This window comes from Cygnus atratus, chromosome 8 (genome assembly GCF_013377495.2).
Source record: "Cygnus atratus isolate AKBS03 ecotype Queensland, Australia chromosome 8, CAtr_DNAZoo_HiC_assembly, whole genome shotgun sequence".
NCBI classification, from domain to species: Eukaryota; Metazoa; Chordata; class Aves; order Anseriformes; family Anatidae; genus Cygnus; species Cygnus atratus.
In genome coordinates, this window is record NC_066369.1 from 3,694,631 (window position 1) to 3,706,858 (window position 12,228).

At 39.8% G+C, this 12,228-nt stretch overlaps 1 protein-coding gene across 6 annotated transcripts in view; it reads right to left on the reverse strand.

Moving 5' to 3' along the window:
- Positions 1-299: 299 nt before the first annotated feature.
- The window catches only part of OLFM3 (olfactomedin 3), a 61,245-nt gene continuing 49,316 nt past the window's right edge, over positions 300-12,228 (reverse strand). For 3 of the 6 annotated variants that reach the window (XM_050712382.1, XM_035538043.2, XM_050712383.1), the window contains 2 exons: positions 4,876-4,982; positions 301-3,360 (listed from right to left, as the gene is read on the reverse strand). In XM_050712382.1, coding sequence (XP_050568339.1) covers positions 2,683-3,360; positions 4,876-4,982 — 785 coding nt within the window. In that variant the 3' untranslated portion in view covers positions 301-2,682. Of the gene's footprint in view, positions 3,361-4,875; positions 4,983-12,228 lie in introns of all 6 variants that reach the window. The other 3 variants (XM_035538047.2, XM_035538045.2, XM_035538044.2) reach the window with 2 other exon arrangements.

The window sequence follows — 12,228 nt, forward strand, 5'->3', positions numbered from 1 at the left end:
GGTACGATATCTATGCTTTAGTGCAGTAGTTTCATCGGTAAGACAAATAGCCCTTCAGAGGTGCTTTTCTTTCCCATATCCAGCACCCTTCAGTCATCTCTTTCCTTCCTTTGACTGATAGGAGTGTAGACATGTTGCTGTTTAAATTGCTAACTAAATGAGATTAATCCTACTGTAAGAAACATTATCAACTTGTACTAATGTATGTATGATAATTACACTTTGTGAAAATTTCATAAGCAAATATGGTAGTGACATTTTTTTTTCAGATGTGTTTATTAATGTTTGAAAGGAATGTTAATTTCTACCTAAATGTCTTGGGAGCACTGTATTTTCAAAATCTGTGTTGTTGAAGTTACTCTATGAGGAAGAAAGGTTAGTGTTTGTTTTAGGGCTTTTGATTAAAAATCTGAAGATATTTCAGTTTGATAAAACATTCCTGTATGATATAAAATGCCTTTTAAATCAGCAGTCATGTACGCTTTCACATGTTGCAGAAGAAGGCTCGTTGTCAAGACAGGAAAGTGTGGCACCAGCAAGTGGGTACAGGAGCTCAGGGGTTTAACCTGTCTGTTTACCTGGGCTCTGTCTCCACTGTGAGTGATTTTAAAGGATAACAGCGATTGTTTTAGCAAGGTAGGAGAGTAACTTTTCTCTGGTCTTGTTGTAATGCACTTGTTGTTGTTCCCCTGCTTTATCAGTTCTTGAAACCTCACAGGTGTTTTTTTGTTTTGCAACCAGTATGAAAAACAAGGCAATTTGTTATTCAGCTCCACATGGGCTTATATTGTAAAGCAGACTTGTTAGTGTATATACAATATATATTTATAATAATGAAAACATTGATTAGACTTAAGGTGGTCTCAGCTGGTATATTGGAAAAATCAACAAATCAAATGGCTTCAAAATAGATCTGGCAAAAATATCAGTGCATTTAATTTTTTTTCTTCTTAAACAGGAACACTTTTGTATGTGTTTTTGCTTTTCTATGAGTCCAGTTTCAAAGGGTTTAAAAGAGGAAAAAAGGAGAATCTCAGGTTTTGTGTGGAACAAAGCTTTTCATGCTTTCAGATACCCGTCTCTCTGCCTTATGTGACAGCTCAGTTTAAGAACTAGTATAGACATTTTATTAATGTTAGTTTCTTTCTGTACATGTCAAAATAGGTAAATAGCACCTCATTCTTTTTCCTCAACAGAATACCTCCCCCACCCCCCAAATTTCCAATGAAATATGGGGCAAGCTTCTTTCTTTCTTCCTCAATAAAATACCCCTACCTTTCAACTTCTAATGAGAGAGTGCAGCAAGCCACATAGCCGCCACATTACTCTCCCTTGCCAGAAAGCAGCCACAGCACTGACGCCAACTTTTTGCAGAGATGTTTGGGTTTTGCTAGCAGTAGTATCATTACTTATGGTTACAGCTAATACCTTTAAGAAACAAGTATTTCTGGAAGCTATCAGGTGTCACACTGATCACTCGAGCCTTTTCCTTTGTATTTTCTTCCTAATTACTGTCATCCCAAAAAATCCTTCATCAACAGATAAATGTTCTTCTATTATGAATACGAAGATGGGCAGATGAAGGAAAGTAATTTGTCTTCTAGCACTGTTCTGCGCTGCCCTAGAACAGTGCGAGTGTGGTACGTGCTCCCACCCCCAGGCCGGGGGCATCGGCAGCAGCCCACTGTCAGGTTCAGTTTTCCAAGGCCCAGACCAGGGAGTGAGCATAAAGGAAAGAAAATAGTGGGAGGGAAGAGCAGGAGAAAAAGACAGAGCTTGCAGGGTGGTAAAAATTGGACAGGGTGAACAGTTGTAAAGCTGGGATTGGTGTGAGGCTTCAAAACTGCAAATTTGCCAGTAAGCACCAATGGTGAGTAAGAAGGGATCTACCAAGCAAAGCTGGGAATAGGGATCATGCACCTGAGAAACTATTGATCTGTCTTTCTGAGAAATAACAACCTTTTCTCAGATTTACCACTTTCAACTGACCCATAGCCAGAACTGCAATTAAGCTTCAATATATTTTATAAAAAATAGTACTTAGTTTACTTTCACAGAAGTGAAGAGATACAATTGCACAATGGTGGTTACAATGGTAGAAATACATACTGTTGATAAAATGTTTGCAAGAGATTTAAAAACATACTATACAGCACCACATCTGAAATTGATTGATGGCAAAATGAGTCATACTCCATGTTCATGTAAATTAAATTCCTAAATCTTTCCTTTAGAATAATAATAAAAAAAAAATACAGTGTGCAATGTCTGCTACCAAAATGTTTCCTGATGTTGAACAATAGATTAAAATCAAAAATGAGGTAAAAAAAAAAAAAAGATATTCATGCATTTAAGCCACCATTAGTCTCTGACTCTACAATAAGGCAGATCATAATCTTTTTAAAACTGTCTTTAGTCACTTAAATCCTTTTTAGTGCTTTCACAATAAGGTCCATCAAGACCTTGTAGAATCATGAGTTAAGATGCTTTTATGTCCAACAGGTAATTTTTGACAGGCTCAGCCATATTTGAAATGCATTGTGTAGTACAAAATGTTGCTTTTCCTTAATGGAAAAAGGAAATGTAAATTAAAAGGAATAGAGAGAGATGAAGGCTTTAGAATTTATCACAAATGACACTGCTTTGAGGGTGGGAAGTGAGGGAAAGGAAAGGGAAAGAGAATTATGTGTCATCTTCAGTCTTAATGACGTGGAAAAGGGTGACATTAAACAGGACTTGATGTCCGTTATTCCAGGCATAGAGAGCTCTATCCCTTGCATTGTAGTCAAGCATGGATATATGAAAATACTGATTATGGAAAGGAATGTCTGTGTATTCGTAAGTGGAGGTTTTGGTGGAGTAAGAGTAGTAGACCTTGGCTCCTGTTAGGTGAGAGTTAGTAACATACAAGGTGCCACAGATCATGAAGGATTCTCCAGCGCTTCTCTTTGGGTATCCTGTGCTCCAGCTCTTCAGCACCTCCAGCGTGTCTTGGTTTAGCTGGCTGATGACAATGTTGCCTGCATTCTGGTTGGTGGCATACACAGCCCATAGCCCAATCTCATCTGCCATCAGGTCAATATCAGAAAAGCCACCCCAGGTGTAAGGGTAGACATTGTGAAAGCCGGCATACTCAAGGCTACGCTGTGCAAGCACCCGCCCAGTGTCAAAGCTGTATTTGATGATGATGTTGCTCTGATACTTGTTGAAATAGAGGGAGCCATTGTAGACAACGTGGTTGGTTCCTGCCCATTTGAATGGAAGGTTGTATGTCCGTGATTCAGCCCCACTGACGAAGTCTGCAATTGATTTATATTCGCGGACAATTTTATTGTTAGTGTAACTGTCCATGTACCAGACCTGGAAAGAAAAGAAAGTTTGGAAGTGAACACCTGGAACACAGTCTGTGGCACATGATCATGATATGGCATGATGGATACATTGCCAAAAAAGACAGAAAAAGGTTTTGGGTGTGCAGCAAACTATCAAAGTACAATAGTGTCCACCTTCCTGTTAAAAAGACATTGAGGAACTCTTGAATTTCTAAATCAAAACTTACCTATACAAGTGAACTCTTAGGAAGACTGTTACAGCTGCAGTGCCTGCAGTTATTTAATGTCTGGGTCTCTGCTATATGGGACTTGCTGAAGATATTCTCAGAGACCAATAATTAAGGAGAGAGGTGGAAAGGGCACGTGAACTATGCTTGGTTTTATGCTTAGAAATACACTTGGCTGAATTTTCCTCAGTTGAATCTTTGACCAGTGAAAAATGGTGCACAAAACCAAATGTAATAGCAATGAAACCAGTAAAGTTTGGGAACCATTTTTTCCCTTAAAACAAAAGAACACAAATTCACTTTTTATTTAACATTCTGTATCCCCCATTTTTCCCTTCATGTATTTTGTCTTTTCTCCAGTTAGTTCCTCTCAGAGGAAAAATCAGATCCTGACTAACAAAAGAGCAGAGCAATTTCTGCAGACATTTTTGCGCAGATTTCAAAAGCCCTGTTAACACACTATTTGCATGGACACCAGCACAGCTCCCCATCTTCCTGCTAGCTGAGATCCTGCAAGGAATATGGTTTGCTGCTTTACATGGTGTGCATGGGGCAGCCTGCGTGCTGCTCTGAGAGGGTGGCACTGGGGGAGCATGGAGAGGGCCTGTGCTGAGGACTATGGAGCAGCTCCGCGGGTGCTGAGGTGGCAGGAGAGACTGCTCAGACAGCACTGAGCAGTGTCTGCTGCTCTCCCAGAGGCAACCGAGACTGCTGGAGGCAGCAGCAAAATGGCGTGGACACGGTGGGTAGGAGAGAGCTGCATGTGAATCTTTAGTTATTACCATTTGTATGCTGCCTTTCCTATCGGCTGTGGTTTTTGTTGTTGTTGTTCAAAAGATTAACCTTTTGGATCTCACAGGAATGAAACCTACTGTTTTGACTTCAAAAGCCCTTTGAGGAAGGGAGCACCTCTATAAAGATGTGTCCATTTGGGATCCTATCACAGATTGAAACAATAACATAGCTTGCATCTGAGGAGGCCAGTGGTCTGAAGACCACTTATTTGGGGCTTAATCCTGTGATTTTTGACTGTCGTGTGTTATGGGTTATGCTCACTGGTGAAAATATTGATGTTTCTGTTAAATTACTTAGGTTCTTAAAGAGCCAAGGTCAATAAAATGATAGAGAGAGAGAAAAAAAAAGTGTAGCCATTTCAGATGGATTTTATCCCTAAACAATGTAACGAAAGGGCACAAATGTGCTCAGTTATCTTCTCTCTTTGGACATTTCCTAGACGGAAAATCTCTTTTTAAAGATTTAAATCAAGCAAGTAAATCTGTAAAAGAACCCAAAGATATTTCAGCGCCTTAACGTACTCGGTTGTTTTTCTCTGATGCTAATGGATCTGTCATCCAGGCTCCAAATCGGGTTCCGGATATCTTGACTGTAATGGGGCCTGTAATTTTCATCAATTTGCCACATGCTGAAATTAGAAAAACAAATCCATTAATGCAAATAATTACACAACTTTCCTTGACATAAGACAGAGCACGAGACCAATTGCTCAAAACTAAATAGTGGCTCCCAGGGATTCAGGATTAGGTTGAGGATGGATTGTCATCTTCACTGTATGAACTTTTCTCTATTGAACGACAGTATAAATAAGTTAAGAAAAATGTTTGTTTTTGTTTTTATATATTTTAAAGCACAGTCACATTTTCAGGACATGAAAAATACAACATAGTAAAGTATCTTCCCAGCTGAAGTGAATAACATTTAATAATAAATGAAAAGACACAAAAACCGCCTTATTTTTGTCTTCAGAAAGTTCAGTGAAAAGTTAGGATTAATGGATGTTTGTTTTCCATTGATCATGATACTTTGGAGTTTCCTATTTTAAAGAATCTTTTGATAACCAATTGTAGAAAACATATTACATAATTTTTATTCAGGAATTTTCTGTAGATAGTAACACCACTAGTTTGTGTGCCAAGTGCTGTTTTTCTACAGTGATGAACTGCAATTAGCGTGGAAAGTGGAGGGCTGTATCTTATAGTGGTCAAGTTCTTTTTTTATTTTTAAGTGGTACATAAGTAAATTGTCTCAGAAATGGGCATTAGGTAAACTCAAACCTTTGGATGGGACTGAAATAATTTCAAAGAAAATTATCAGAAAACTAATAGTGAATAGAAAGAAATTAAGAAAAAAAGGCATCACTCTTGAATTTGTAGTTTTAAGATTATCAAAATACAAGTGTAGCATGAGTGAATGTATGAGTTAGATGGGTACACTAATTGGGTAGCTTTAAAATACTGTACGGACATGAGTAGCGGAACATATGCAAAGAATTTGGAACTCTGAAACCCACCATTTTTTTTACTAAATAAATAAACACGCGCAGCAAACCAAAACTGGGCCATGAAATTCAGGGTCCAAACTGACAGCAGTTGAGCAGCCCGTGGCAGAGGCATGCGGTGCAGGGAGCCCACCTCTGGCACACGCATAGGAGACCGCAACACGAGCCAGAATTGCAAATCTCTCTGTGAGGGCAGCTATGTGGAGCTTGGGGAGGAAGGTGGAGCAAACAGTAATGCAAAGGCAGTTTGGCAGCAGTCATCCATCCGGTTTGGTGCAGGCAGCTGCAAAACCATGAGTTTTGCTGAGGCCCAGCGGAGCAGTCACCTCAGCGAGTGCTGTGAGCGTCCTGCGGGAGTACGCCTGTGCCTGTGTCCCTGTGTCTGTGCACTCTGGCAGGCTTTCTCAGCTGTGTGTGGCAGATTGTGGGGAGCAGCATGTGCCCACCTGTCTGGCAGGAGAGGTGTACGAGCAGGCAGTGGGCTCGCAGCCCATGCTGGCCATTGTAGGGGATGCACACATAGCTCTGCCTGTGGTGCGTGCGTGTGGCTGGAGCTTTTTGACACGAGCTAGAGAAGGGTGTTGAGAAATTTGTCGGTTTATTAATGTTTAAGTGTCTGCTATTGCTCATCTGTTTTATCACTTATATTGATCCTGAACATATAGTTCACTGATTGCCGGTTAATTTTGTGTCATCATTAACTCAATAAAACTCCTCAGTCCTGATTTGGTTTAACTGTATGAACTGAGCAGCTTTCCTGTGTGGCAGGATTCAGATGCTTTTAGAGAATGGTCTTTCAGAATGGATTGAGCAACTGTTCAACATGAAAAAGAGATGACATTGTACTTCAGTGGCTAAATGATTGGTAGTGTGAATCTGGGGTATATTCATGTGATTAAATTTTTATTCCCAGATAGCATGTAGTGATATGAAGAAAGGAAGACCGCTAGGAGATTTGCTAGGTAGCTGAGAGGCAGCTGAGTGAAAAAGTGACAAAGCTCCTCTTTTCAGCATACTGAAACAGAACATCTTGTAAAAGGCATGAGGATGTTTTTATTCTCCTGCCCTATAGTCTGTCCCATCTTTTCTTTTCCTTGTTCATTAAACACGCTCAGACATCTGCCTATTTGTGATATATCTTGATGGAACAGCTATTCAGAACTAAGTTATGGTACAAGTACTCTTTCCATCTATGGCAAACCAGTCCCGTTATACTGATCCTTTTCATCCCATCAGCAGTTTTCCGCTATAAATCTCAGCGGTACCTGAGGTCTGTTGGCCTACTGACAGGTAGCGTGGGCAGGAGGAAGGAAGCAGCAGAGCTCAGTGCCCACCACTGTCCTGTCACAACAGCTGCCTTGCAGCTTGGAGAAATTTAGGCACAAGGGCTTAATACATGAAGCCTCCTCCAACGTTTAGCTCATGTAAGTCTATACCCTGCTATTGCAGACAGCCTCTTCATAAATTTGTTAACGTGGCTTTAAAAATGGGGAAACGCTGTTTGCACTTGCCCACCCTCACCCTTACTCTAACTGAAGCTTATTTCACAACCTCACTCTTCAGTTCGTTTGAAAAATATTTGGAGTCAAGTACATAGGTGTCATCAGTCTTTTGTTCTGAGCAGTCAGATCTCAACCCATTGCTTCCAGACACATGCAGACTGGAACCAGACACCAGGGAGGTCTTTGAGCTTGCAAAGAGCTGCTTGAAAGAACTGGACCCGCCCCAAATCATGTCTCAGCTGAACGATCAACTTGATAAATCAGCTTATGTTGTTTTGAACTGTTTAAGGCTGTACAAGCAACTTTTATGGAAATAAATTACCGCAAGTATTCCCCAAATCAACTGACGTGCTAAATACTGGTCTTGAATACAGTGAACCTATGCTGGCTGATGATCAGAAGGCAAATGTGAGACAATAGGCTTACACTATAACTAGGAAATGCAATCGAGGCCCAATTTTCCTCCCCTCCCATTGAAATCCATTTGAAATTCATTTCACACTTTATTCTGTCAAAGCTTTAGACAGTTATCTAACATGGTGCTGCTTCCAGTATATGATTGGAATGTAAAAGAATCGGGTGAATGCAATTAAGAAAACAGTAAAGCTGAGCTCTCATTCCTCAAGAGAATGGTATCATTCTTTTCTCCTGTTCTGTCTTTTGGAGCCTTACTTTCTAATGTGTTTACCCATTTGTTACAGAAGAACTGTAAAACGTTGCCAAAATCATTTGTGGTTTTGCTCATTCTGAAATAGCAAGTGTGCTGTCTGCTGAAGTATTATTGACTTACTACTACAGTTAAATAAGTTATTGCAGATGAATAACACAGCATTTTGATGACATGATGCTATAAAATGCAGTTTAACACTGATATAATTAGTGTTACTGACTTTATGAAGATAATTCCTTTATAGCTTGCCCAAGCCCAGTCTTTAATTTGATACAGAAAGGAAATGAATGAGAGCTCTTTCAGGAATAAAGCTCAATACAGTCTTTAAGAGTTCACTGACAAAGCAAGGTGTTTTCTGTGTGGTTGTAAATACTTCCAAGTTTGTATTAGTGCAAGAAAATTTCCTCTTTCCTCCACCAGAATTGGAAACAGCTTCTTCTCATCTACCTAAATGTGAAATGTGTTGATTTAATCCCAGCCTATACTTGCAATATGAACCTTATAATTGTTCATGTAGCTATATTAAAATTGATCTTGCATGCCGAAGTTTCTTGCTAGGGTGTGGTGATGCTAGTATACTGAAAAAGCAGTATTATTTACATAAAACTTCTGTGGCATGGCATGTCTAGGAGTCTGAAATTAAAAACAAACATACAGACAAACCAAACCCCCCGAACTCCAAAGAGTTTCCCATTGAGACTTTTCTTTATCTTGGTTTGTAGGTAGGAAAACAGAACATAGGAAAACATCATATGAAATGGGAAGCACTTCTGAGCTAGCATCTGTTAAACCTGTTCGGGATTGTCTTAGACAACCTGGGGATTCCCAGCTGCCTCAGTACCCTGGTGACTCTTTGGACCCCTTGGGTTTTATTCTCAGAACATCTTTATCAGAGGATTCCTGCCTGGGAAATGGGAACTGTTGAGTGGGTCTGTCAGCCTCAAGCTTTGTTACCATTTTGGTAGGTTTCTCTAGTCCTTGGTGCATCTTTGAAGAGATAAGAATACTTTTCTGCCCTAGGATTTGTATTCACAGTACCCCTGCTGTTCTTGGAAAATGTGACTGCAAAGGTATAGCTTCCCTGCTGTATGACATGGGGTGTCAAATTTTATATCGCTGTCTCAAGCCCCTGTGCCTTGCTGCCTGGCAATGGGAAGTTGCTGGTAGGTGAGATGGTAGGTGAGCTTCTCACGTTCAGTGTGGCAGAGGTTAGCCTGATGTGACTTCCGTTGAGTTTTTCAGTTAGAGCTTGTCTGGGTCTCATCAAATGAAAAGGAAATTTTGAGGCAGAGTAACTGAGAGCACCTGCAATACATTTTTTGAGCCATAATATTGGCTTAATTGGGAGGGGAACACACCACCAAACTAAAATAAAAAGAGCTGAATTAATGGGCACAAAATTATCTGTATAGAGAAAATTTTGGTGCTGTTTCATTCTTTCAGTAAAAATAAAAAAGGGAGCTCTTTCTTACGATGCTCAATAGATATCTAATGAAAGAAAGGTTTTGTGTTTCTAGCAAATGTCAGGAAGTTCAGGAACATAGAGAATAAATAGGAAAAAAAGTGATATTTCTAGGCATTTTTCTCACCACTAAAAGGTTCAGATGGTGTTACATAGAGTGAGATTTTTAGAAGCAACGTTGGTCTCTTTCCCTTGACTTTGAAAGAAGCAGCTGACTATCTAAGGAAGTCCTAATGATAACTCATTGTAGTAATTGGAAAATCAAACCTCTGAGAATTTATCCATCCTAAATGGGACTGTACAAGGAACATAATGTCATGCACAGTCTGGGTGTTTATGGCCTCTCTTTGTAACAGTTTTGCACCATGGACTTCAGTAACTCTGCTTGTGATTTTGTGTATTTATTTATATTAGGGAAGAAGTTGAGCATGAATTGGCCATTTAAAAAAAAAAAGTGGATGTACTGCTTCTGTAGGCTGGAAGCATCTGTGGGGCAGAAAGCATCTGGAAGGCTGTTCCAAAGTGAGCAAATACCAGGAGAAGGTTGTGAAAACCAATTGGACAGAAGCTATTTTGGAGATAGGTAGGAAAGATAGTTGATATTCCTAGCTGCTGTGATGCAAATGAATATTGGTAGCTGCTACATATACCAAGTGAGTGTATGATTTATAGCAGGTCTTGAAAGGGAAATAAAATCAAAGCAACCAAAACATCCTCCTGAAGTGTTCATAAGCATTATTATTCTACTTATTGCAGGTAATAAAGAGGGGAAAATGAAGTGAGTATTTTTTTTCAGTGGTTGCACAAACCAATTCCAAGTGCTTTATTTCTTTCACTCTCCAGCTTATGATCGAATTTGTTGTAACATTTCTTTCCCTCACAAAGTAGAATTAGTTCTTACTTAATTGGTGCATGTCTGTTGTCATACATAATATAAATCCAGGAAGCTCTACAGTCTCATTATTAGAGCTTGCTGAGAGGAAACTCTGGATTCCTACTGCGTGTGTGCAATGACTTGCTAGGTAATCTTTGGCAAAGTCACTTTTCCTTCCTGACTTGTTTCTCCATCTACAAGAGGGTGATAATGATACATCTCTCCATTGCACGGATTTGTACTAAATGACATTCGTAAAGCTCTCCAAATCCCACTGGGGCGGATGCCTTGGAAGTGCAAGTACCCTTGCAATAGAAAGTAATCTTATGCCTGCACTAATACATCTTCTGCTACTGATTTAACAGCATTTCTTTGGATAAATGGAATATTGTACTTTTGAAGTTTTAACCAAAAATATTAATGTAAAATCTTGTTTGGATTTTGTTATAAGATATATATGTGAATGAATCCAATGTGTATCTACTTGAACCACTTATTTCATAAGCAATATTTGGCAGAATATTGGCTTCTATGAATGCTAGCTATGTCATTTTATTCATTGCACTAAACAGATTATGACAAGAATCGAAGGGTCCCAGACTTACTGTGCAAGCTGCATTGTCTTACACAAGCACGTACATGGCTGCCAGTGACAGACCTGTACATGCATAAGTGTATGTGAACTTATGGTGTGCGCAATCATATGCACTGTCTCTAGATGTTTGATTGCATGCACTCTTTTAAAGTTTTATGGCTAAATTTCTCAGCAGCTTTAGTCTGAATTTTCTCTTATTCCAAAGAGAAGGAGCAAATTTCAGTCAACACAACTGCTATGGTAATCATTACATCTCAGTGAAAGGGAGACAACTGCTTACTGTATGCTAATGAGCATTGAAAGTGTTGCCAGTGCAGATGGAAGATCTCTTTTTTAAGTGGCCAGGACAGTATAAATAATGCATTATAATGCTGAAAAACACCTGCTAGGGACAAGAATGGAAAATAGCTATTACACACACTGGTTAGATAATTATATTGTGAAACACAAGAAAATCTGTGAAGGTTTAAGGCAGATCCTGTGGCACATTGGGGCCAGTCTGCCTTCTGCTGCCATAGGCCATCAGATTGGCATGGGCAGTCACAGCTGGGTCATCTCCAGCATGGTAAATATGGCTGGGAGAGGTGGGAGGCATGAGAGCTTTTTTCCTTTGTGCTTGCTGATCTGGGCTCACACTACCATTTGTCAGGAGTTGCTCTCAGAGATCCTAACTTAAGCTGTTCTTAGACTAATTCTAAGGGTGTGCAAGGATAGTCATTTAAGCATCTAAGCCCAAAGAATAAGGATGAATAAGTCTGTATTTGTGCTTGAAAAGACCAAACCACTTATAATAAAGAGTCAGAAGCCCTGCATTTGAATTTTAAAATATGTAAAGGAGTTGTAACTTTAATATGAAAATACCAGATTGATAGTAGACCTCCTAGATGACACCATTTTACATTATTGTTACCTCAAATTGCACCTGTCTTGGGGTTTTGGAAAATGTAGTTTGTTATGGGACTGCAGTGGGTTGACCCTGACACTGCCACTCGCTTACTTCCCTACCTCCCAGTGCAACAGGGGTGAGAACTGGAAGTGCCAAAAAAAAGAAAAAAAAAAAAAATAAATTGCAAAGGCAATCAGTCACCACAAGCAGACTGGTGCCCAGACATTCTGAGTTGTGGCTACCTTGGAAAGCAACCTTTCCATTTTTATTGCCGAGCATGTTGTGACATGGCAAGGAATAAACCTTTGGCCAACCTGAGTCAGCTGTCCCAGCTGTGCTCCCTCCCAGCCTCTTGCCCACCCCCTACCTACTCTCTGTAGTAGG